The 27,370-nt window shown below is 40.2% G+C and overlaps 1 protein-coding gene across 1 annotated transcript in view; it reads right to left on the reverse strand.

Moving 5' to 3' along the window:
• Positions 1-19,620, reverse strand: part of NOX3 (NADPH oxidase 3) — an 82,385-nt gene extending 62,765 nt beyond the window's left edge. Inside the window, exons 1-5 of the mRNA XM_006868449.1 lie at positions 19,576-19,620; positions 18,839-18,934; positions 18,609-18,719; positions 16,410-16,494; positions 2,852-2,997 (exon numbers count right to left, since the gene is read on the reverse strand). Of these exons, the coding sequence (XP_006868511.1) occupies positions 2,852-2,997; positions 16,410-16,494; positions 18,609-18,719; positions 18,839-18,934; positions 19,576-19,620 (483 nt within the window). The remainder of the gene's footprint in view (positions 1-2,851; positions 2,998-16,409; positions 16,495-18,608; positions 18,720-18,838; positions 18,935-19,575) is intronic.
• Between the last annotated feature and the right edge of the window lie 7,750 nt (positions 19,621-27,370).

Genomic DNA, 27,370 nt, shown 5'->3' on the forward strand with positions numbered 1-27,370 from the left:
GGTGACCCCATGTGTGCTTCACAGGGTTTTCAAGGATGGGATTTTTGGAAGCAGATCACCAGGTCTGCTTCTGAAGTGCTGCTGTTCAAATCACGAATCTTTTGGTTAGTCATCAAGCATTTAGCTGTGTGTGCCACCCAGAGACTGGACATTAGCTGTGCTCTAATGGTGTGGTGCTGTGGGTTAATGGGACACACTGTAAAGGCGTTTGAATTGCAAGGTCAGCAGTTGAACTGCAAGGTCAACTTCAAGCTCACCAGCTGCACCTTGGAAACCTTACACAAGGTCGCTATGGGTTGGAACTGACTTGAAGACACTTCACAATAACAACAATTTTATAAAATGCCAATTTCATAAATGATATTTCTTGTTCATATAAAGCAAGTTTCATGTCAAAGTTACATTGCACCCACATTTGGAAAATGCAGGAAAGGTGCATTTTAAGATGGGAATTGTAAAATAAATCTGAGTTTGGAGGTTTTAGCATTCACACTTAATTGTGTCCTAGTATGAATAAACACTTTTTTGAGCAGCTCCTTAGGATCGTTCCTAATAAAGCAGCTGCGTACTCTATTCCTCTGCTGGGCATTCCTGGCTCTTGATTTTTAATTGGAAGGACCATGACTTGCATTTCTTTACATCACCCGGGAGGTTTGGGATAAGGCTTCATAAATCCTAGGTGACCAACAAAGGTACGGTTCTTCTCTGGGGTGGGGTGGGGGCGCCTGCCCAAATGCCAGTATCCTTACCTGTGCGTGCATGAGATGGCTCAGGAGTCTCCAAGATGAAGCACAAAGCATTTTTGCTTCTTATTGTCAGTTCTCTAGACCCTTGCCAAGACATTAGTATTCAGGCTCTGTCTGATCATCCTTGAGCCCATGAGCTCTGTAAACCACACTGGATCTTCTGTCAGGAAAACCTCATTAATTTGGGCTGCTTTGAGATCTCCAGGTGGTTTGGACCGGGACCTCGCCATTATTTATTTATTTCCCTTCCTAAAGAAAATGGTGCATCTAAAACATTTAAGAGATGTTTTTCTTCAAGTATACTCAGGCATTCTGGAAATCCAGTTATATCATATAATGTGCTCATTTCAAATCAGTCTTCTTTGCTTATTAAAGCAGATCCCCACTTACCTTTTCTTGCAACACATTTATAGATTGATTTGTGTTGAACTGAATCCTCTGAAGTAACCCCACAGTGGCTCTTTAGATGTAGACCAAATAGTCCAAATGCACCAACTGAACGTAAGTAGTGCTTTGGTGTTGTCATTAAGTGCTTTGAGTCGGTTCCTACCCATAGCAGCCCTGTATAGGGTTTCTGAGGAGTAGCTGGTGAGGTTGAACTGCCGACCTTGCAGTTCAAATGGCTTTGCAGTCTGGCACATTAACCCACAGCACCATACTAGGACTTCTTTAAGTAGTGCTTTACATAGTACATATATTGCTTCTAAAATATTGGAATAACTGCATGGGGAGTAGCTTAATCATCTTGTTTAACTGTTTTAAAAGACGGAGGTATCACCTACCATACATTTATTATATGGTCTCTACAATCTGTTGAAATTCATTGTCAGGCATGTGGAGCAATAAACTTTGCAGATGTAAACAGATGTAACTCCAATAGAACCCAGGTAAATACTACACTCCATTGAGGGATGTCAAAGGCATGTCTGCATATCCGGCCATCTGTAGTCTTGATTTCTAACTCTCCAACTTGTACTTTACATTGTTGTCAGTCAAGATTAGGTAGCTCTACTTGATCAATGGGCTGCTATAGAAAATAATTTTAGGATGAGTAGGAAATAAGACATGGAATGATTTCCTCAAACAGAGACTTGGCCTTTTGCTTACTCAGATCTGAAGGGGCAAAATGGCTACACTGTCCAGATAGTAATACAGACTCTCCGTTTCTGGAATATATTACCTTAGGATGCTTCCTGGGCAGTATGTTGTTGTTGTTGTTGTTGTTAAGTGCCATCAAGTCGGTTCTGACCCATAGCGACCCTGTACAGGGTTTCCAAGGGTGTAAATCTTTACGGGAGTAGAAAGCCTCATCTTTCTCCCGCAGAGCGGCTGGTAAAAATTGGTCAATTGGTCAACATACCGGATACAGTTTTCATTATGGAAGTACATGTGGCAGAAAGTTTAGATGAACCGTGAAGAAGGAGGTAGGATGGGGTTGAGTAAGGGAGAGAACTGGATTCATCTCAAAAGGTGGGTCACTGTGACAACTACACTTTTGGTTTCCTTTTTTCTCCCTAGGGACATTGCTACTCTGGGTATTGCTGTCAGTACCATTAATGATGTCACTGGCCAGGCAAGTCTCTTTATGAAATTAGCTACTTGTCCCAGTGTCTGATTTGGCAAACCAGCTCTTCAAATGTGTGCCAAATATGAGGCATAGGAGAAGAGAGCCAAAACACCATTTGCAAATTGAAAAGGAAGACATCCTGTCATAATCCCCAGCTTTAGATGCCACATCACCTTCTTTATGAGTCTAGCACCAGTAAAAAGAAATATCTAATCACAAGGGGGCTCTTAAGATTTAAAATATTAGGGTATTAGCAGGTTGATAGCATTTCCTGTTTTAAGTATATTTATTGATTATTTATTTATGCTATGAACTAATGAAGTGGCCTATGTTTTCCTCTTTGCCTATAACCTCTCAGCAACATCTATAACACAACAAGTTGCTTTTCTTTAAAGAGGTAGTATAGATGTTAACATTCAGCAGAAATCTTTCTCACACTCTTTTATGCAAAGTCTTTGAAATAGTTCCTGAAAAAACAAGTCTAAAAAGGAAAGCTGTTCAGGTGAGAAAATCTCTTGGTATGCATGAAAAGACTCACTGTGTTGAAGGTCCGGATGGGGTTGAGGTAGCTTTCATTTGGGGTGCTGCCCAGTTTGGACAGTGCGGCTGGAAGTCCACTAGCATCTGGGGACTGGCTCCAGTTGTAATGTTCCAGGTTGAACAAGTGTGCCACTATGTGGATAGCTGTGGATGGGGAGATGGTGTTGTTCATGCATCCTGTGGCTTTTCATCTTTGTACTACTCAAAGTCTCTTGAGGATCAACTTTCTCTGTTCTGGTAGTATCTCAGGAAAAGTAATTTGTTTGGACATCTTTCCTAGTACCTTGAATGGAGCTAAGTGAGAATGTTTAAAGATAGTGCATGATTCCCATTCATTTTAGTGATATCATGAAATACAATAAATCTTAATTCACAGTAATTTAATTACAAACATATTGGGGGTTTCAAAAAGTTCATGGAAAAATGGAATGAAAAAATAGTCAACTTTTCCACGAACTTTTTAAGCCCCTCCATATGATCTTTAAGGAAATGGAATAGTTATTATAACATAACATTGCTACCACATTGTTAGACAAATAACAAGCTTCTTCTACTACCTTGTTCCGACTATGGTAACCTACCCTTTCAGAGGTAGTCCAAGAAAGCACACCATGCCGATTTCTTTTACATGCTATTGTAAAAAAATAATTAACATAGTACACTTAGAAAAATACCATGGTGGTTGTTGTTGTTAAGTGTAATTAAGTTAGTGCCAATGTATAGTGACCTTGTATAGGGCTTCCAAGAGCTACTGGTGGGTTTGAAGTACCAAGTTTGTGGCTCAAAATGACTTTTTGGTCCAGTGCTTATCCTATAGTGCCACACCAGGACTCCGGATGGCGCAATTGGCAAACAAATGTAGAATGGGTGTGTTATGTGTATAAAATTAGTATTTGTTGTTGATATTGTTAAATGCCATTGAGATGGTTCATATTCACCAGCCGCTCCTCAGAAACAATGAGTTGGAACTGATTCAATGGCACTTAACAAAGACAACAAGATATTTGTGGAAGCAGATTGATAGGCCTTTTTCCCATGGAGACAATCCGGGGATTCGAACTGCCAACCTTTCTGCTAGTAGCTGAGTACTTAACCATTGTGCTATAAGAGCTCCTTTATATACACATACACACAATATACATACAAACAGACATTTGCGCATATTCTTGAGAAAAGCCCAGTATCTATGGAACTAAATCTTTTTGTATATTCTTAAGGGAACAGCTTTCTAAATCTGGGTCTTAGCTATGTCTGAATTCTGAATGAAGGGAACAAGCTAAGAGACACAGCATTGTCTGGCCTGAGGATTCTGTGTCTGATGCTACTCTTTCCTGTCTTGTGAAATCCTTGGGGCCTTTACATTCCAGCAACTACATCTGATGCTTTTCCAGCAAATGGATCGCCTGCTGGGTAGCCGGTTGATATTCCCTACTGGGACCAGATTCAAGTGTAAAGTGAGAATTCATTGTCAGGATAAAGATAATGTCTAGGTGATTTTTTTTTCTGCATTCATAGTGAGCAGGACCTACTAATATTATACAGTCCATATGAGGAGTCCTGGTGTAGTACTGTAAGATAAAGCACTCAACCATAAGGTCAGTTTGAACCACAAGATTGGTGGTTCAAACTCACCAGCCACTCCTTGGAAACCCTATGCGGAGATGCTCTGAGTCAGAACTGAGTCCAGGGCACTTAACAGCAACAACATGAGTTGTAAGGTGCTCGGTGGTACAGTGATTGGCAGCTAACCAAAAAGATTGACCTTTGAAACCTACCAGCTGTTCTGCCAGGAACCATGTGGCAGTCTGCTTCGGTAAAGATGATAGCATTGGAGACCCTCTGGGTAGTTTTACTCCATCTTGCAGAATTGCTGTGAGTTCAGAATCCACTCAAGGATCATGGGTTGTACACATGTGAGAGTTCTGGGGTTTTCCGTGGCTATACATTGTGTACTAGGAGTGGGGGAATGAGAGAATATGGACCAGAAGATGTTTCTAAGGATATTGGTGTTGCTTTGGTCCCTGTGGTCTTAGTAACAGTTTTATTTAGAGTCACTATCTTCTGTTCAGCTGCTTTTCTTCCTATCAGAGCCATTCCTGTTTCTATCTTCCAAACTTCTACCGGTGCTTTAAGACCCAACTCTACAGTTGTACTTCCTATCAAGCCTTCTCCAATTCCAGAGGGTCAAGTGACACCTTGATGGTAACATCTCCCAAACAGTATTCTTATAAGTATTTATTTATTCCTGTGTTCCCATTCCTTAGGATGAATTAATCATTGACCCCTTAGCACCTGTCATACTGTTTAATAAAACAAACAAACAAACAAACAAAACCATTGCTGTTAAGTTTAATTCCAACTCATAGCAGCCAATAGAACAGACTGGAATTCTCCCATAGGGTTTTCAGGGCACCGTACAGTAAGCACTGGGCTGCTAATTGCAAGGTCAGTGGTTGGAGTCCTGGTGTGGTCCCAGAAGATAAGCACTTGGCCTCAAGGTCAGTTCGAACCATAAAGTTGCCAGTTCAGACTCATTAGTCATTCCTCGGAAACTCTGTACAGGGTCACAATGAGTCGGAACTGACTCCATGGCACTTAACAACAACATGAGTCGGTACTGACTTGATGACCCTTAACAACAACAGTCTTTATGGAAGCAGACTGTCACATCTTTCTCTTGTGGAACATCTGATGGGTTTGAATCACAGAACTTTTGGTTAGAAGGCATATTGCTTAACACCAGTAAACAGTTAGTAATGACTTGTTGAGTAAGAATGAGATTGCAGCAAGAAAGAAGGTATAAAGGCAGGGCCAGAGAATGTACAGATCTCCACCCTGTGGCGTTGCTGGGTCATTTTGTTTCTCCCCTCTGCTGATAGATACTGGTATCTTTTGCATGTTTTTCTGATAATTAGCTAAAACTTTTCAAAAATAGGCAATAGCTCTCTAGCTAACATGTATGAAGTATTTACAGCACTGTGGTAAATGCTTTAAACATACTATTTCATTTCACACATGAGTATTACTCTTTTTCTCATTGTTTAGGGTTAGGGTTCAAAAAGTGAAGGTATTTGTAATCTATTTAGATTGGGGTTCAAAAAGTGAAGGTATTTGTGATCTATTTAGATTGGGGTTCAAAAAGTGAAGGTATTTGTAATCTATTAATGGCAAAAATGGGAGTCCTGGTGTGGTGTTGCAGGATAAGTTGTTGTTGTTGTTGTGTACCGTGGAGTTGGTTCCGACTCATAGCAACCCTCTACAGGGTTTCCGAGGCTGTAATTCTTTCCGGGAGCAGAAAGCCTCATCTTTCTCCTACGGAACAGCTGGTAGTTTCGAACTGCTGACCTTGCGGTTTGCAGCCTGATTCGTAACCACTACGCTATCAGAGTAGGCTAAGTACTGGATGGTATTTAACAACAATAACAATAGCAAAAGTGAGACAAATCCATATTTACCTGAATCCAGGGCTCTAGCTTTTAACTTCTCAGCTGCATTGCTTCCCTTCAATAATTAATATCTGCTTACTCAGAAGTAGCTTCTCTTACAGGCTTAGGTAAAACACTGCTCTAAAGGCTTAGGACTGCTCACCATTTGTGCAGGCCTCATAGCAGGGTCTTATAAAGGTTCTGTTTGTACTTAACCCTTTAAGGTCACTCTCTATTTGATTCCTCTCCCATCGAAGAGCGGAGCTTGCATCCACTTTACAGAGATGGAAACTGAGCTTCAGACCCAGCTAAGTGGCATGTTTTTTATTATATAATAAACATGCAAAAGTCAGGCAACATAGGATATGTTTTGTGCCGTTTACATTCTATATGCTCTAATGTCTTTCTCCCTTGTGTAATGAGTTGTTGATCATAATCTGTTTTCTATTAGAATGGTTTCCGCATTGGAATTTGACACCATTAAACGAAATTTGAGTACAGTTATTGAATGAGCAAAGATATTGAACAATTTATTTATTTTTATTGCCAAGTCTCCCATAACAGATCTGAAGAAATTAATCAAGAGAACCCAAGATGCTTTTCCAGAGGTAGTTCCCAGGAGAATTTGTTGGAAACTAGTCTCTCTAGTTTTTTGTGTTTTTCCAATTAATTTAAAATTTCTGTTTAAAATGTTCCTTTGCTCCAGCGATCTCTTTTGTTTTCTGTTCACAAGGGAGCAGATCACAACTGGAATCTTTTATCTTATTTATCTTAGGAATTTTCAGACAGAGAACTACTTGTGCTTGTTTTGTTTGTCTAAACACTCTATTTTCCTCTTAGACAGGATCCTAAATTTTTGTGATTTTGCCTCAGAATTGAAGATGTCCAAGCTCCAAGTCTAAGACTATTGGAACTTGATGACAGGAGAGATGTAATTTTTGGCCTTTTTCAGGCATTATGTTGTTGTTGTTGTTAAGTGTCATCGAGTCGGGTCCGACCCATAGCGACCCTGTACAGGGTTTCCGAGGGTGTAAATCTTTACGGGAGTAGAAAGCCTCATCTTTCTCCCGCGGAGCGACTGGTAGTTTCGAACCGCTGACCTTAAGGTTCGCAGCCCGATTCGTAACCACTACGCTACCAGAGCTCCTTATATGTTCTATTATGTCCATTTGTACATTTTAGTTATTTAAAAATAAATAGCAGGTACTATTTATGTTTACAGTGACGACTGCTTCAGATATGTAATGTTGTTGCTGGTTAAGTGTAGTCAAGTTAGTTCTGAACCGTAACGATTCTGTGTAGGGTTTCTGAGGAGTAGCTGGTGGGTTTGAACTGCTGGCTCTGTTAGTTGTCCACTGCACCATACCAGGACTCCTCAGATAGTATTGTTCGTTGTTAAGTGCCATCAAGTCGACTCCAACCCACAGTGATCCTATATAGGATTTCTGAGGACAGGCTGGTGAGTTTGAATTGCTGACCTTTTGGTTCAAATCAACTTTGCAGTTTAGGGCATTAACCCACAGCGCCACACCCGGACTCCATGTAATTGTATAGTAATATCATTTTATCTTTCCCTCTCTTAGTCAGCAATATAATTTCATGCTACTAGATTCGATATTAATATATAGTAGGACACCTCTCATTTAGTTAAGTTTCTCAGCCCCCATTTTCTCATCTGTGAAATGGGTGGAGTAAACTACTTATTATCTAAGCTCCCTTCCAGTTACATAGCTCCTGTGTCTTCCTTTGTAGTTAACTGGAAACATTTACCATCTAAAAGGGATCAAGAAACCAATCTAAAAGTAATGCAAACAGTAAACTTGTGTTTTAATGTTTCAAAATCAAAACACTGGTTTAAGAGGACACTTTAACTCTTGTAAGGAATCCAATGCTCTCTACTGCTCGGGCAAGCTCTTCCTGGCGCCCTCTGTGGGTGACCTCTATGGTACCAGCGGCTGTGTCTTGGGATCAGCCGAAGGAATACATGTCCACAACCTTCCCAAACACGCCAGAATCCAGGATGTTCTAGCTGGATCTTTCTACAATTCCATTTTCTCTGATAAGTACTTTTGCAGTTAAAAGAGGGCAACAATCTTGGACTCACTGTTATTGTTAAGTGCTGTCTAGTCAGTTTCAACCCATAGTGACTCTGCACAGGTTTCTGAGGAGCTACTGGTAAGCTTGAACTGCCGACCTTGTGGTTCAAGCCGACTTTGCAGTCCAGTGCATTAACCCACAATGCCACAATAGGACTCCTATACACATACTTTAATTGGTGTGTGAATTTTTAAATTCAAGTAAGGAGGTTTTATTGAAGAATGAACACAAGGGATCATCCAGGTCACAGAGCCAGTATCCCTGAAAAACTTCCTTTGTTTTCTCCCTTTCCTTCTTCTCCTTTGCTAGATAGAGATCAAAGGACACATCACTGAGAGAGAGTTTTAGATGTGTGGTCAGTTCTTGCAGCTTTTCTGCTTGCCCGTCAGTGACCATAGTCATGTAGAAGTCATTGTCCCCTTATTAAGCAGGCTTTAGAACCTACGGATAAATCCTGGCTGTGATTCAGCAGTCAGCATCTGGGTCTGAACTTTCAGGTCCAACTTCTGCAGGAATGTGTGCTGATTCCAGTGCTGGGGTCTGTAATCACGGATGGTTAGCTGTCTGTTCAGACTCACGGCGAACTTGTGTATGACTAAAGGCCAAGCTGCCCGCTCCTGAGCCATCTGCATGGTCACTGGTTTAGGTGAGTCCATCATTGTAGAGTGGGGCATTCTGTCTCCTGGAGGGCTTATAAATCATCACGTTCCGGCAGATGGGGCAGGACAGGAGCCCCCTGCAGTCCTGGTGTGGTGCTATATGATAAGCATTGGACTGAAAGATCCATTGGCAGTTCAAGTCTACCAGTCGCTCCTCAGAAACCCTATACATGGTGGCTTTCAGTCGGAATCGACTTGGTGGCACTTAACAACCACCACAAAAAGAGCCACCTTGGAGCCCCGAGTGCCTTTAGCAGAACCACATTAGTAGCAGTTTCTTAAAGAACAGAAACAAGCTTCATTGAGTCAATTCCTACATGTGCCACACAATACAACTGTGCTCAATAGGGTCTTCTTGACTGTATGTAATCTTTATGAAAGCTGATTGCCAGGACTTTCTTCTGTGATGCTGCTGGGTGGATTTGAACTGCCCACCTTTAGGCTAGTAGGTGAGTGCAAATGGTTTGTGCCCCTCAAGGAGAATTCTTCTTTTTTCTCTTTTTTTTGTATTTTATGGTGATGGTGGAGGTGTGCTGTGGAGTTGGTTCCAACTCATAACAACCCTGTATAGTGTTTCCAAGGCTGTAAATCCTTATGGGAGCCGAAAGCCTCATCTTTCTCCTACAGAACTGCTGGTAGTTTTGTACTGCTGACCGTGAGATTAGCAGTTCCACTTATAACCACTATTCTACCAGAGCTCCTTTTAGAGACCCCCTTTTTAAAGTCTTAAACATGGCAAAGAGAAAACAAAGACAAAAATAAATAACGCAGATGAGGGCATGAGGCCGTAATGGTGTCTAAAGGATTCACATCCACGTGGCTGATTTATAGAGCAGAGAGAACAAGGACATTCATCACAAAACCACACTGGGGGCAGATCAGTTTGTCATAGTGGCAGACTAGTTTACAGAAGCAGGAAGGGGCCTATTTTACCGATAAGCAAAGTTTGCAGGACTGGTTCTGGGTCTTTATCACCACCTTGGTCTCTGACTCAACCATGGGGACCCTTGATGTTATTGTTGTTACACGCCATTGAGTCAATTTGTACTCATGGCGACCCTGTCAAAGGTTTTCAAGGAAAAGCTGTTGAGTTTGACCCACTGACTTTGTGGTTCATACCGACCTTGGTCTAGTGCATAAATATAGCTCCTCACCAGGACTCGTAGGACCTCAATTTCCATTAAGGGGCACACCCAGGCAAGTCCCTGAGAGTGAGACTGTCCCTACCACCGCTGGCTAGAAGAGTGGTGGAATTTGCACTTTCAAATGCACTCTACCTGAGGGCAAAGTAGCCTCTCACTGCTTTCCTGGTATAGGCTCAGGGACTTGCTTTGTTCAGCTGTCAGAACTGTGTAAAGCACCCAAGATGGCACCTGAACTTCCCTCAAAGCTCAAGGTGAGCCAAGCTCTCACTGCGGCCTTCTGCAGACCAAATGCCAAGAAGCAATTCTTTAGTTTTTGAAAAGAGTTTGTGGCTGTGGGCTTGCTCTTCTTCACCACAGCACTTCAGAACCCCCTCTTTCCCCTACTCCCTTTTTTTCTCAAATTTCTCACCAGTATTCTGATTTTGAGCTCTCTGCTCTCAACCTGCCCCTGCTATGCTTACTGAGGTTTATAAACTAATTCTAACAACTGAGGAGTAGCTGCCTGCAGGGTAATCGGTCACCCTGGAAAGTGATGGCTGGGTCACTATTTACAGTCCTCTGAAGGAAACCCAAACTCAGAATGCCCCCTTTTCCAAAGGAAAGGTCTTCAAGGTCTACTGTGGACCAGAGGATCCAGAAAGATTGCATTAGTAAGAACAGAGAAGATGTGAAAGCTCGAGTTTTATACCAGTGGGGGTATAGGCCCCTGAAAATGATTTATTAGCGGTTGTAGAAGGCTCCGGCAGCTCTTATCGTAGGCAGGCAAGCAGAGAGGCAGGACGCCAAGAGAAGAGAGTTTCCTGTCACTGCATTTTCAGTGATGCCCTTGATTATAGATACCATTGTTGTGATTCTCCCCCCCTCCCTCCTAGCCTACTTCCACCAGTCTCTAATTACATCCTTTAATGATTTGACCAATTAAAGCCTGCAGTTCAACGTATAGGGGAACGGATGAGAAATTAGAGGTTGGCACGCAAACTTCGATGTGGATGCACTTCTTCCAAGGTTACACACCTCTATTAAGCTAGTCGGCGATTTGAGGAGCAACATAATGAGCGATGCTAATAAAATAAGCACAGGAACATTTTCCGCAGTTCCCAAGTGAATACAGCGGAAGGACAAAGTGTGGAAAGCAAAGGTAGAGCCGTGAAACCAGGACTCAGGGTTTGTCTCCCTCCAAAGAAAGCACAGTTGCCAGCTACATTTCTGCGTGAATGTGAAATGTAATAATTGCTTTGTCAGGGTTTAGGAGAAGCTGAGAGCGTCCTCCCACCTGCCTGCTTTTGCCCTGAACAAGACAACTGCAGGCCTGCTGGTTGCCATGGTGGTGTGGAATGAGTTTCCTTTGCTGTCAAAGGCAGTTCTGACCCCACTGGGGGAGCCCTCCTGAGAGATGTGTGGGAGCCCAGCAAAGCAGGGGGGGCTCCAGCTGAAGGGAACCAGAGTGAAGTCTTGATTCTCTTTGGGAATGTGTAGGAAAAGAGGGAGAAAGCACAAATCTTTGTTTTTTTCCTGTGGTAACAGGATGTGCATTTATTATTTTTGGACAATTGGCATCCTTTAGAATGTCTTCACCCCGCACCCTCTGGTATTGTATCCACCCCCAGGAATTTACAGTTTCCTGAACAACTCAGCCACCTTATGTCTGGTCATTCCTTTAACTTTTTTCTGGCCTGTTGGCCAACACCCACTCATCTACAGATTTGGCCAAATTTGCGGAGGACAGTCTTGGTGTGGCACTGTGGGTTAATGCCCTGGACTGCAAAGTCGGTTTGAACCACAAGGCTGACAGTTCAAGCATACCAGCTGCTCATGGGAAACCCTATACAGGGTCACTATGGAACAGACTCGACGGCATTTAACAGCAACAATTTTGTGAGGGCACCATAGCTCTGTAGGAGAACCACTGGACTGCGAACCACAGGGTCGGTGGTTGGAGCCCAGCATCCACTCCATGGGAGAACAAAGATATATAGCCTCCGAAGCTCTATGCAGTCAGAACTTAGAAACCACAAAGTTATGTGGGTGGTACAGATATTAAGTGCTCTCCTTACTAACTGAAAGACTGGAGATTCAAGACTACCCAGAAACCACCTTGGAAGTGAGGTTTGGTGATCTAGTCCCCCACATCAGTCACTGGAAACGCTCTAGAGCACAGTTGTACTCAGACACATATGGGGTTGCTGGGACTTGGGGTGAACTTGATGGCAACTAGTGTTATGTGCCAAGATGAATCAAGTTCAAGCCCAGTGTTTGAGGAGATCAGAGTCTGCCAAATTTCACTATGCTGTAAGATGTGTGGTATTAGACCTGTAGACAAGGAGGGTTCACAGCCAGGACTTAACAGGGACAAGGTGAGGTGGACCGAGAATGAGTCCCATGCATGGTAATATCTTAGCCGGAGAGAACAATGAAGAAGTAGAGGAAGAACATTCCAGACAAAAGGTGTAACATAAGCAAAGGCTTCAGAATACTCAAGAACTACCAGTAGCTTGGAATCCCTGGGTAGTGTCAACTGTGAACACAATCAGCTTCTAATAGAAAGGTTGAGTTTGACTCCACCCAAAGGTGCCTTTGAAAAAAAGACATGGAGATACATTAAAAAAAAAAATAAGCCATTGAAAAATCCTGCAGACCACAGGATTACTCTGATACTCATCACCTGATGGCAATTGTTCAACCGGTAGATGGTTTTACCTGAAGGATTGTAGCAAGAGATGTAATAGGAAGAAGCAGTGGTCAGTGGAGTCCACTGGCTATGCTAAGGAGTCTGGATCACATCCTCCCCACAGTAGCAGCAAGTGAAAGACCTTGTTTCTACAAGTATCCAAGTACACCGAGTATTGGCAATCTGTACTTATAACTGAGATGGGTAACAGGCTTTATTATTTTCATTCCACAAAGAAAAGAGGAGAGATAATTTATCTAAGATCACACAACCAGTTTGTGGCAGAAATATAAAATAATATGGTCATTTGAGCCTAGTCAACTGTTATGTGCCGTGGAGTCAGTTCCAACTCATAGCACCCTGTACAGGGTTTCCGAGGCTATAAATCTTTACGGGAGCAGAAAGCCTCATCTTTCTCCCACGGAACAGCTGGTAGCTTCGAACTGCTGACCTTGTGATTCGCAGCCCGATTTGTAACCACTACGCTACCAAAGCTCCTTAGTCAACTGTGGCCCACGCTAAATTATACACCACTCCCCAAACAGTTTGAACAACAAGCTTGGTGGTTCAAGCTCACCAGCTGCTCCTTGGAAACCCTATACAGGCTTGCTATGAGTTGGAATCTACTCTAGGGTGCTTAACAACAACCACAGTAACAATTCCAAATAGTATGGACCAGGCTAATTTCAGAAGGAGCACGGGTGTGGGGTGGTTCTGTAGAATAAACACTGGACGTCTAACTACAAAGTTGGTGGTTCAAACCCACCAACTGCTCCTTGTGAACCCTATATAGGATTGCTATGATCTGGAACCAACTCGACAGCACTTAACAACAATAACAATTTCCTAAAGTAATACCATCTTGGTATTTTGCAGATAGGAGGCACTGATTACAGCTTACTAATGAATTTTGTACTATTGACGTACATATAAAGGAAAATACGTATTCAAAGACCTAAGGAACAAACTCTTTCACAACACATATTTTCCCTTGATTGTTTGCTTCATTTTCTAACGTGTTTTGATTGTTTCCCTGACTTTTGTCTATAATATCTTTATGTCCTTCTCTTAGCATTCAGTTCTGCCTTAAAGCTATTACATGGTGATAGTATTCTTTCTGCCACTTAACTGTTTTCTATATATTCCCTTTTATTCCAGAATTAGGATTCTTAGGCTGGAAAGGAAGCCTAGAATTTCCTTCAACTACTTTCTGATGAGCTTGCCAAGTAGCAAGCTCTACATGGATACTACATTCAGAGAAGTTTCAGTGTAATTTTAGAACATTTTCAGTGTCTGGAAAAGTCTTCCATGTCTGAGCCGATTTCTCCTTCCCCGAGAGAACATTCTTGACTCCTTCAAGCAGTTCCTCATTCATCAAAGAGTATTGACGCCTAGATATACTCAGCATCACTGCAGACCCAGGGATACAAAGATGAATGAGCCTTGTGCTTTGCCCTCCATTCGCAGGTTGTTAATGGATCTTTATCCAATTCTGATGCTACATTCTTCATATAATCCAGCTTCTTTAGAAACTATTTCTTCAGAACATGCTGACTTTGTGCCCTTCCTTCTTAACAACCTACAAAGACCTTTTGTGAAGCATTTCCTGGGGTGGTTTAATCTGGTGTTGAAGGCAATCAATGGGGAGAATCTTTCCCTCCTGTCGCACTGCACACCCCAAGTTGTGTTAATTGGCACTCGGGCACCTTCTGTCATGTCTTGTTGCTTAATTAAATGCACATTTGTTTTGAGTGTTCCTTTTACTCTACTATTTGTTTCATGCATGAAAGGATAAAAACAAATGAAGAAAACATTCTATAGTTAAATTAGTTTGTGGGAAACAGTCCTGAGTCATAACTCTCTATAGTTTTGGTGCCCTTTTATTCCAATGCCTTTGTTTTCCAACAAAACCACAAAACAGTTGATTATTGCCCCTCTTCTTTCTTGCCTCTCTAGAGCTTCACCATAACCTCTGACACGAATTTCTAGTGCCTTTTTCTTGATTTAGAAATATCATAAAAATAATATCTAATAAACCTCTGTTGTTGTTGGTTGTTAGGTGCCATCAAGCTGGTTCTGACTCATAACGACTGATGCACAAGAGAAAGAAACGCAATTGTAGCTACGTTTGAGCCTATTGCTGCTGCCACTGTGTCAACCCATCTTGTTGGGGGGTCTTCCTCTTTTTTGATGACCCTGTACGTTACCAAATATGATGTCATTCTCCAGGGACCGATCCATCTTGATAACATGTGTTAAGTATGAGAGATGAAGCCTTACCATCCTGGCTTCTAAGGAGCATCTAGTTGTACTTCTTCCAACACGGATTTGTTTGTTCTTCTGGCAGTCCATGCTACTTTTATATTCTTCTCCAACACAATAACTCACATACATCAATTCTTTTTCAGTTTTCCTTATTCATTGCCTGACTTTTGCATGCATATGAGGCTATTGAAAATACCATGACCTGGGTCAGGCACACCTTAGTCCTCAAACTGGCATCTTTGCTCTTGAACACTTCAAAGAAATCTTGTGCAGCAGATTTGCCTAATGCAATACATTGTTTGATTTCTTGACTGCTGCTTCTATGTGTGTTGATTATAGATCCAAGCAAAATGATTTGACAAGTTCAATCTTTTTCTCCGCTTATCATGATGTTAACTATTTTGTGAGGATTTTTGTTTTCTTTATATTGAAGTGCAATCTGTAATGAAGGCTATAGTCTTTGATCTTCATCAGTAAGTATTTTAAATTATTTTCACTTTCAGCAAGCAATTCTAATACATAGCGATCCTGTATAGGGTTTTTGAGGAGCATCTGGTGGATTTGAACTGCCAACCTTGTGGTTCTCACTCTAGTGCTGATCTTAAAGGGCTACACGAGGAGTCCATAAACTATATAACAATTACATATTTTTCATGATTTTTTTCTATCCTCTCTCTCAATACTATCAAGCACTGTGTTCATAAGATCTTTCTTTCTTTTTTCTTTTTATTGCCCATAACATCATTGGGTAGTCATTCCATACAACTGCAAGTGAGATTTCGGCATAAGCCAATTTTCTTTCCCATATGAATGATATCGAAAAGCAAAGCGTGCCTTCTCAAGTCACCATCTATCATTGTAATAAGTATTTATCAACAGACCTAATTATACACAGGACTCCTGGTGTGGCACTGTAGGCTAAGCACTGAACTGTTAACCTAAATGTCGGTGGTTCAAACCCACCAAGCGCTGCTCAGAAACCCTGCACACACAGGGTCGCTATGAGTGGAAATTAATTCAGTGGCATGTTACATCAACAACAACAAACTATTCACAAGTCAATAAAAAGTTTAGCCAACCTTTCCTTGTCAAACTAGGGACTTGGTAGGGGAAAACCCATACGAGGAAAAATTAGAAATTTGAAGTATCTGTCTTTATGAGGTTTATATGATCAGAAGGAAGGCAAGGATTTCTCTTATCTAAGAGGAAGCCTTTGCAGAAGGGATTAAAATAAAAACTAGAGAATTAAGGATGGCATGTTGCAAAATCCATCAAGCTATTAATAATAAGCACTTACTTGCATGAATAGTTATCCCATAGGCGACCAGTTTGTGGAATTTGAGGTTTTTGTCTAATTGTCTCCTCCATAGGCCTCGGCAGCACTAGAGGGTCAAAAAAATACAAGCCTGATTCGGGGGGGCCATTGTCATAGCGGTGGGGGGTCATGACAGTGTCTTGATAGAACAGCTCAGGTGACAAAGCTAACCAACAACCAAACTAAGTTGTTGTAATGTGATTCCAGCTCACAGTGACCTTATAGCACAGGGTGGAACTGCCCCTTAATTATGGGTGTAGACAGCCTCATCATTCTCTCTCAGAGGAGCTTGTGGGTTCGAACCACCAACATTATAGTTAGCAACCCAATATTAACCCACTGTACCATCAACGCTCCTGCATTTCAGAGGAGGAATGTTAAAATCAAGACAGTTCATTCATTTGCTACCTTTTTCATGTGCTTCTTTGATCTGCCTTGGAAGTGAAGTACCAAGCTCTGGGACAACTTCAAGGATCCCATCTTCCCCTCGCCTGTAAACCTGGTTCTTAGCCAGGCTCTGATCAGCAGCCAAGACACTTGGACCCTGCAGAAAAGTCTGAGGTTCATCTGGACGGCTGGTTTCCACAGAGTTATTGGGTTCCAAGGCTGTAACCTTTACCAAAGCAGGCTGCCACATCATTCTCCCACATAGCAGTGGGTTTGAACCCACCGACTTTCAATTTGCAGCAGAGTGCTTAGCCACTGGGCCACGCAGGGCTCCTTGGTGACAAAGTTAGTGGCTCATCAACCAAGCAGGCAAAAACAAAGGCTGCCAATCGCTGTACTCAAATTGCAACTTGATAAAAGTATTGGAATTGGTAGTCCTCTGACTAGAGCTCAAAAGTTTTGAATGACCCTGCTGGTGTTCACACTTCAGTTTCTTCATTTACAAAGGAAGGTGATAACCGTCTTCCATGTGGTTTAAGCAAACTATAAGTTATTCCTTATCAAACAAAGAAAGATACTATTTGCATCTACAGAATCAGTGGACAGTGCAAAAGGTTATCTTACTTAGCTGCTAACTGAAAGGTGATCACCTGGCCATCTACTTAAAAAAACATCAGCCATTGAAAACCGTATGGCGCACAGTTCTACTCTGACACATGGTGGGTCTCTATGAATTGGAATCAACTCAATTGCAACTGGACTGTATTAAATTATAGGGTTTCCAAAGCATGACTGGTGAGTTTGAACCACTGAAGTTGTATTCAAACCAACCTTGCAGTCTAGAGCATTATAACACAGCACCACACCAGAACTCCTTTATATCTATGTTGTTGTTAAATGCTGTCGAGTCGGTTCCGACCCATAGTGACCCTGTATAGGGTTTCTGAGGAGCGACTGGTGAGCTTGAACTGCCAATCTTGCAGTTTAAACCGACTTTGCAGTCCAGCACATTAACCCATAGAACCACAGAATCATAAAATTTTGTGTTTTTTGTTGGTTTGTTTGTTAAGTGCCATTGAGTCGGTTGCAACTCATAGCAACCCTGTATAGGGTTTCCAAGGAGTCACTGGTGAGTTTGAACTGCCAACCTTGTGATTCAAACCAACCTTGAGGTTGTGTGCTTATTCTATAGTGCCACACACAAAACCAGGATGACAATTACATTCTCATTTATGTATCCTAGTCATGCTTACTGAAGGTCTCATTTACTGCGCAAGGTATTGCTTTCTTTGACAAAAAGCAAAGATAAGTCCCAACACAGTGAAATCCATATAATTAGGGTATTTCTAGAAAAGGTTAAAAATCCACATAGACGCATTGGGACTGTGCTGTCTGAATTCTCAGACAGATGTTTCTTTAGTGGCATTGGGCACAGGTATTTATTTGTCTTATTTCAGTTACAAATGGTACTAGTTCAGCTGTTATAATACCTCATATCTCTACAAGTCAGGTTTATTGTATTAGCCCTGTTTTTCAGATGGAGCATTGTAGCAGGCAAAGGTTGACCAGTGAGTCCAATGTCATGTGACAAATCAACGGTAGAAGCAAGAGTCCATCAGCTGTACCAATTACTGAATTCCAGTGTTAGACACTGCATTCTCTCTTTCCAAGAAACAAACCTCTGTGTCTACAGGGCTATTAGGAACTTCACCATAAAGTCTATCTCGGTGTTCAGTGGCACTTGCATGAGTAAATCAGAACAACTGAGATGAATGCAAATATCGAAGTACTTACGGTATGTGTCCCTCTCATGAGTGAAATAAAGTTTCGACTGACTGGTAATAGGATTAGCATGCAGTTAAAATTCAGACACACAGCGGAAGCTCGAGCCCAGGCCAGTGCTGACTGTCCATCCACACATGAAGAGACAAAGAAAGACACACAATGAAAACTAGGAAGTGGAAAGAAAGAAAAATGCATTTTGTTTTCTGAAATTATAATGAGTAGCTACCAACTCTACTTACACCCAACATAACTCGTGTGTACAGAAATGCATCCTCCTCTTCATACCAACAGAATGTGTCTATAAACAGATAGAAATTTACTCCCAGCCATAAGAGCTAGAGTCAGGAGAAAAGAAGACCAATCAATAAACCTTTTCCTTCAATCTTTTCCTGTATTCACAGTCACCAGAAGTCTTTCTTTAAAGTAAAACGAGACACTTCTAAATATTAATCAGAATTACTCCAAACACTTGTGCTTCATAGTTTAATTTTCACAATAATTATAATGGAACAATCGTTACCTTCCAAAAAAGATTTCAGACACATATGGGTATAATTTTAGCAACATAATGAATGACACAAAACCTTTCTGAGAAGCAGGGGGGCACTGCTTTAAGTTGATGGTGTCGAGAAGAAGGGGAAAATCTTTCAAAACAACTCAGAGAGTACTCTAGAAAAATTCCAATTTCATAGCCTAATTCAAAGGCTTCATTTGATTTAGAGAAACATTCATACATTATGCAAAAAACAAACTACTTGACTTTAAAAGTAATTAAAAATGAACTCAATTGGAAAACAACTTTACATGATTCTGTAAGGGTAAATTAAATATATCTCCTGAATGTTTTCTAACAAGTTTAGCTTTTTTAACCGAAGTAACACTTCAAGCTACTTAGCATTCCTATGCAAGTCATCCTAAAAAATCAAAGACTATTCAATATATAGATTTAGAGTTGAATATCAAAAGTGATACTTACAACTAATATGATAGAAAGACTCTCATTCAAAATCCAACAGCCCATACTGACAGTCTGATCTCTCTGCTGTCAGCAGATGATTCCTTCTGGTTCCCAGAACCTGGAGGCTCTGTCCTGGGGAAGGAATTCTCTACTCAAATGGTTTTGTCTTTTCATCTTAAGAAACACCAACTGGGAGCAGCTCTCTAGGAATTTCTAATTACAGACTTTGTGTCTAAGGCATGCCTCCTGACCTGGCTCAACCAAAGGAAACTCTCTGTCTAGTGACTCCTTTCTTCAAAGACTTCATAAGCAAAGGAAGTGTGTTTTATCAAATGATCCTTTGTACTTTATACTCCATTCATCTTCTACATGATCACAGCCAAGATGACAACATCTCTTCAAGTAAATTGGAGAAATAGCCAAACTGTGAACGCTACTGGTAGCAAAACACTTTTACTTGTGTTTTCTCTACTTTGTTGACTTTTGTTTCTTTAGCTCCTTTTCCCATCTTTAGAAGATACCTCCATTCTGGTGGTGGTGGTGGTGGTGTGCTGTCTAGTCTCGACTCATAACAACCCTGTATAGAGTTTCTGAGGCTGTAAATCTTTATGGGAGCAGAAAACCTCATCTTTCTCCTGAGAAGCAACTGGTAGATTATAACTGCTGTTTTTGTGGATAGCAGCCCAGCTCATAATTCACTAAACTACCAGGGCTCCTATAGTCATTGTAAGTTAAGGTAAAATTAGTTCCTATAATTTAAATGTGTCCAACTTATGGAAATGCCATTTTAATCCACATACTAATTGTCTTTGAAGTACAAATTAAAATTTTTGTGTTTCATGAAATACTAATTTTAAGTGAGGGATAAAGGGTTATATGGTTTAAACAGTCTTTTGGAAGATGGTGAGGAGAAAATAAAAGGATCCAAAAAATCTACAGAAAGGAAAATTCGTAAAACTAAAATTGTGACCATAAAGAATGAGATAGATTTGGATGTATTTGAGGGTGGTTGATAGAATAAGCCTCTTGTTTTCTGAATTCCACTTGGTTCATTGATGAGGTAGTGAGAACAGGCTTTCACTTCTTACCATACTAATTCTAGGAGTGGCCGATGTGAGGCTGGCTCTTCCTTGATTTGATGTAAGTCATAGTTATTCAGTGTAAGGACTATGATGCTAAGTCTGGTAAGAAAAGTTGTCATGATTAAAGTAATTCTCTGGCTAGTTCTGGCCCATATAGCCATTTATAATTTTTTAGACAATTAAGACAAAAATAGAAGGAGGCTGTGCTATCTGGCTAATTACCTAATTACCTCCTTGTGTCTTCATATGGTAGATCTGTTTAGTTATCCTAAAAGAAACTTTTAAAATCAATCAATCAGACAAAGAAACAAACAAAAACCTGGTAAGAATATTAATTGTAAGAATGCGCTGTCATGTATTTATCCAGCCACTAGGTTAAGAATTTTTCAATTATTGTCTCATTAAATCACATATCGACACAAGGAAGTTGGTATTACAAGCACCGTCACAGAAACATGAAGACAGGTTCAGATCACGTAACTTATATTTAGAGCAGTTAGGACTTGAACCCATTCATTTTTTATATTACTGTATTTACTTATTTATTTTAATTTTTTTGAAATTAAAAAAAGTAAGCATTTATTTTTCACTTACAGTTTGTATGTTAAATGAAGAGATTCTGCTCATAGTTAGGAAAACATTTTGTTCAGTACATATTTTTTGTTTTTACTTTGCACTTTTTTTTTTAAATGTTTTTATTGTGAACTGAGTAATAATTTGCATGGGAAAACATTTACTATATTTATTTTAAATCTCTATTATTATTTGGCTGTTGTTGTTATGTGCCATCGAGTCTATTCTAACCCATAGTGACACTATATAAGGTTTCCGAGGAGCAGTTGGTGAGCTTGAACCATTGACCTTGCAGTCCAGTACATTAACCCACAGCACCAGACTAGGACTGAAAAAGCATTTCAACAAGATGTGTTTTATTGACTATGCAAAGGCACTTGCTATGTGGATCATAACAGGCTCTGGGTAACAGTGCAAAGAATGGGAATTTCAGAACATTTTATTGCTCTTATGCGGAACTTGTACTTAGACAAAGAGGCAACATTCGAACTGAACAAGGAAATGTTGGGAGTTTAAAATCAGTAAAGGTATGTGTCAGGGTGTATCCTTTCATTATATTCACTCTATCTGTATGCTGGAAGGAGCTCTGGTAGCGTAGTGGTTATGAATTTGGCTGTGAACCGCAAGGTCAGCAGTTCGAAACTACCAGCTGTTCCACGGGAGAAAGATAAGGCTTTCTGCTCCCGTAAAGATTTACAGTCTCGGAAACCCTGTGCAGGGTCGCTATGAGTCGGAACCGACTCCACGGCACACAACAACAACAACAATCTGTATGCTGAGCAAATAATCTGAGCAGATGGAATATATGAAGAAGAATGAAGCATCAGGATTGGAGGAAGACTCATTTACAATCTGCAATATGCAGATAACTCAGTTTTGCTTGTGAGAAGCGAAGAGGACTTTGATGGAATTCAAAGCCTTCAGTATTGATTATATCTCAACATAAAGTAAAAAAAAAATCCTTACAACTGGACTCATTAAACAGCATCATGATAAATGGAGGATATTAAAGTTTTCATGGACTTTATTTTATTTGGATCCATAATCAATGCCCATGGAAGTAGTAGTTGAGAAATCCAAAGACGTTTTATTATATTGGACAAATCTGCTGCCAAGTGTTAAAAAAGCAATCATGTCACTTTGAAAACTAAAGTGCGCCTGAACCAAGTCATGATATTTCCAATTGCCTCATGTACATGTGAAAGCTGGACAATAAGTAAAGAAGATTGAAGAATTGATGCCTTTGGATTATGATGTTGGAAAAATGTTGAATAATTCCATGGACTGCTAGAAGAAGTCCAACCTCCTTAAAAGTGAGGAAGATGAAACTTCAGCTCACATACTTTGGACATGCTATCAGGAGGGATCAGTCTCTGGATAAAATAGTCTACTGGATCAGTCTACTGGACAAAATAGAGGGTCAGTAAAACAGAAAAGGACCCTCAGCGAGATGGATTGATACAGTGGCTACAGCAAAGGGATTGAACATACAATTGTGAGGATGGCACAGGACTAGACAGTGTATTGTTGTATGACACACAGGGTCGCGATGAGTAGGAACTGACTCAATGGCACCTAACAACATAATAATTTTAGCCATTACATTATACTGACATTTTCATGTAATACTAATATTTATCCTTCAAATATACATGATGCATAGGTAAAAATTACATTCCCATAATTGGTGGTGGTTATGTGTTGTGGAGTTGGGTCCAACTCATAGCAACCCTGTATATGGTTTCTGAGGCCTTCTTTCTCCCGTGGAACAACTGGTAGTTTCAAACTGCTGACCGTGAAATTATCAGCTCAACTCATAACCACTATGTTACCAGAGCTCCTTTTCTCACTATTAGACACATTTAAATTATAGGAAAGAATTTAATTTACTTCGTTATAATTTGTGTATTGCAATAGTGATTCAACATGGCATTTATTTGCATAAAATAATAGTATATATTAGAAAAATAAACAAGTTATCTTATATTCAGAAAGTGCTAGACCTCTGGGATGGTAGGTTAATGTTTTGAAGAATGTGTGAGCTTTTTACTTCTCATCCATTTCTGATTGGGAGTTACTTCAGCTGAACCTCAGCTTCCACATCTGTTGAATGGAACTTATTCAATTATAATACTGATTTCATAGAGTCAATACTTTTGACTCTTCACTTCCAGTTGCCCCAACACATACACCACATACACACACACAAACACACTCACGTTAAGCAGGATGATGCCTCTTGTCAAGAAGTCTTACATTTACTAGGAAAAGTTTTGCAAATCTGCTTGTCTTTGTAAAACAGACAACATTACATAGAAAATTTCCTCTTTAGAGATAAAATAAAAAAAAATTCAGAAAATTTTGACAGCATTAACTTGAGATTACAGTGCAGTTTGTAAAATATCTTTAGTAACTTCTTTAACAGTGAACAATTTTAAGATATTATATCTTCACACTCATTTCTTTAAGTCAATAATCTTCCATCATGGAATGCTTTGTTATTTCTGAAGTGTTTAGGATTTGCATATCCTTGAGGCCTTACTCAGCTGGGTTACAAAAATTCATTCAGAGAGCATACACCTAGAATTTAATATGATCTCTCCTATTGTAGGCTCTGCATGTGACTCCACTTGATAAGCACTGGACTGTGAACCTCAAGGTCTATGGTTCGAGCTCATCAGTCACTCCATGGGAGAAAAATGAGGTTTTCTGCTCCTGAAAAGATTAAAAAAGTCATGAAACCCTACACAGTCAGAACCAACTCAAAGGTACTTAACAACAACTTCTATTTTAGATTCAGTGAGTGTGAAAAAGAGTTGAAACTCCCTACCTTTCTAAAATCAGGTGCTATGGTAGCGTAATTGTTATGAATTGGGCTGCTAACCTCATGGTCAGCAGTTTGAAACTACCAGCTGATCTGTGGGAGAAAGATGAGGCTTTCTGCTCCCGTAAAGATTTACAGCCTCGGAAACCCTGTACAGGGTCGCTATGAGTCAGAACCGACTCCACGGCACATAACCACCACCATCACCTTTCTAAAATCGTCACACAATATTACAAATGGGAGACATGTTATTGTTAGGTACCATGAAGTCAGTTCTCTTTCATAGCAGCACCACACACAACAGAAGGAACCACTGCTGGGGCCTTGCCAGCCTCATTGTCATTGTTCTATTTGAACACATTCTTGCAGCTACTGTCAATCTATTTCATTGATGGTCTTCCTGTTTCATGAATCCTTTTAACATGATGTCCTTCTTCAGGGAGTGTTCCCTCCCAATAACATACCTGAAGTATGTGAGACAAGTCTCACATCCTGGCTTCTAAGGAGCATTCTAATGGTACTTCTTCCAAGACAGACTAGTTTGTTCTTGATAGTCCATGGTATTTATAAGATTCTTTGCCAATCTCATAATATAAAGGCATCAATTCTTCTCCAGTCTTCCTTATTCATTGTCCAGCTTTCACATACATATGTGCCAGTTGAAAAATACCATGGCTTGGGCTAGGTGTACCTTAGTCCTCAAAGTGACATCTTTGTTCTTTAACACTTCAAATAGGTATTTTGCAGCAGATTTGCCCAATGCAATATGTCTCTGGTTTCTTGACTGTTGCTTCCATGAGCGTTGATTGTGGATCCAAGTAAAATGAGATTTTGACAACTTTAAACTACTTCAAAGGAGTATGTCAAATAAGTATGGTGAAAGAATACAACCATGACTCACATTTTTCTTGATGTTAAACCACTCAGTATTCCCTTGTCCTGTTTGAACAACTGCTTCTTGGTCTATGTACAGATTCCCCACAAGCACAATTAGTATTCTGGAATTCCCATTCTGTACAATGTTATCCTCTTTGTTATGATCCACACAGTTGAATGCCTTTGGATTGTCAATAAAACGTTAAGTAAACATCTCTCTGATATTCCCTGCTTTCACCCAAGGTCCATCCGACACCAGCAATCATAACCCTTGTTCCACGTCTTCTTCTGAGTCCAACTTTGATTGCATGTCCATGAGCTATTGTAATTGTTTTGAAATTATCTTCAGCAAAATTGTACTTGCATATGATATTAATGATATTGTTTGGTGACTTCCACATTGTGTTAAATCACCTTTCTTTGTAATGGGTACAAACATGGATTTCTTCCAATAGGTTGGCCAGGTAGATGTCTTCTAATTTCATGGACTAATGAGTGACTTCAGTGCTCTGTCAGTTTGCTGAAAGATTTCAATTTATATTCCTTCAGTTCCTGGAGCCTTGTTTTTCACCAGTGCCTTCAGTGTAGCTTGGATTTCTTCCTTCTGTACCATTAGTTTTTGATTATGTGCTACTTCCTGAAATGGTTGAACATTGACCAGCTCTTTTTGATACAGTGACTCTATATACTCCTTCCATCTTCCTTTGCTTCTTCAGCATCATATTATATTTTGCCCGTAGAATCCTTCAGTATTGGATCTTGAGACTTGAATGTTTTCTTCCGTTCTTTCAGCTTGAGAAATGTTGAGTGTGTTCTTTCCTTTTGGCTTTCTCATTCCAAGCCTTTGCACATTTCATTGTTATAATTTACTTTGCCTTCTTGAGCCTTCCTTTGAAAATTTCTGTTCAACTCTTCTACTTCATCATTTTTTCCATTTGATTTAGCTGCCCACTGGGTGCTCTGTGGGAAGAAGGTGAAGTTTCTTGGTCCCACAAAGATTTACAGCTTCAGAAACCCATGGTCACTATGAGTTGAAACTGATTCAATGATACTAACAACAATAACAACAGAGTTCAAGATCAAGTTTCAGAGTCTCTTCTGATGTTCCCTGTGGTCTTTTCCTTCATACGGTATGCTCTTGATGTTACCCAACAACTTCTCTGATCTGTTATTAGTGTTCAATACGTCAAGTCTGTTCTTGAGATGGTCTTTAATTTCAGGTGGGATATACACAAGATTATATTTAGACTCTTGTGAACTTGTTTTAGTTTTTTCAGCTTCAACCTGAACTTGCATATGAGCAATTGATCTGTTCCTCAGCTGACCTCTGACCTTGTTTTGTCTGATGATATTGAACATCTCCACTGTTTTGTTGTTGTTTATTTTTACCACAGATGTACTCAATTTGACTCATGTATTCTGTCGGATGAGGTTCATGTGTATAGTTGCCATTTATGTTTTTCAAAGTAGATATTTGTAGTGAAGAAGTCATTGGTCTTCCAAAATTATGTCATGCAATCTCCAGAGTCTTTTCTACCTTGAAGACCATATTTTCCATCTGCTGATTCTTCCTCTTTGTTTCCAACATTCCCCTTCCAATCACCAGTAATTATCAGTGTATCTTGATTATATGTTTGATCAATATCAGACTGCAGAAGTTGATTGAATTCTTCAGTTTCTTCATCACTGGCTTTAGTGGTTGATGTGTAAATTTGAATACACTGTATTATGGATCTTTCTTGTAAGTATATGGTTACTATCCTGTCACAGACAACATTGCATTTTAAAATACATCTTGAAATCTTTTTGAAATGAATTTGATGTCATTTCCTTTTCAATTTATTATTGCTGCAGTACTAAGTCATATGAGTGTCCATCTGAAAATGGTCAATACCTGTCCATTTCTGCTCACTAGTGCCTAGCATATTGATCTATATGCATTCCATTTAATTCATTTGGCAACTTCCAATTTTCCTAGATTCATGCTTCATCCATTCCACATCCCAGTTATGAATAGATGTTTGTAGCTGTATCTTCTCTTAATGAGTCACACCAGTCAATAAATGAAGGTCCTAGAAGCTTTTCTCTATCCATGTCATTAAAGTGGTGCTGCAGGAAAATTGGACTGCAAGGTCAGTTTGAACCGAAAAAGTTTGTGATTCAAACTCACCAGTCACTCCTCAGAAACCCTACATAGTGTTGCTATGAGTGGAGTCCTGGTGTGGCTCTGTGGGATAATTCACTGGACTGAAAGGTAGGTTTGAACCACAAAGTTGGTGGTTCAAGCTCACCAGCCACTCCTATACAGGGTCACCATGAGTTGAAAGCAATTCCATGACACTTAGCAACAGCAGCAGTAACTACTTTGAGGAGGCAGCTCTTCCCCAGCCTTATGTTGTGTGCTTCCCAACCTGAGGAGCCCATCTTCTGCACATCAGACAATCTTCATTCTACTGCT

Source organism: Chrysochloris asiatica, unplaced genomic scaffold (assembly GCF_000296735.1).
Source record: "Chrysochloris asiatica unplaced genomic scaffold, ChrAsi1.0 scaffold00117, whole genome shotgun sequence".
NCBI classification, from domain to species: Eukaryota; Metazoa; Chordata; class Mammalia; order Afrosoricida; family Chrysochloridae; genus Chrysochloris; species Chrysochloris asiatica.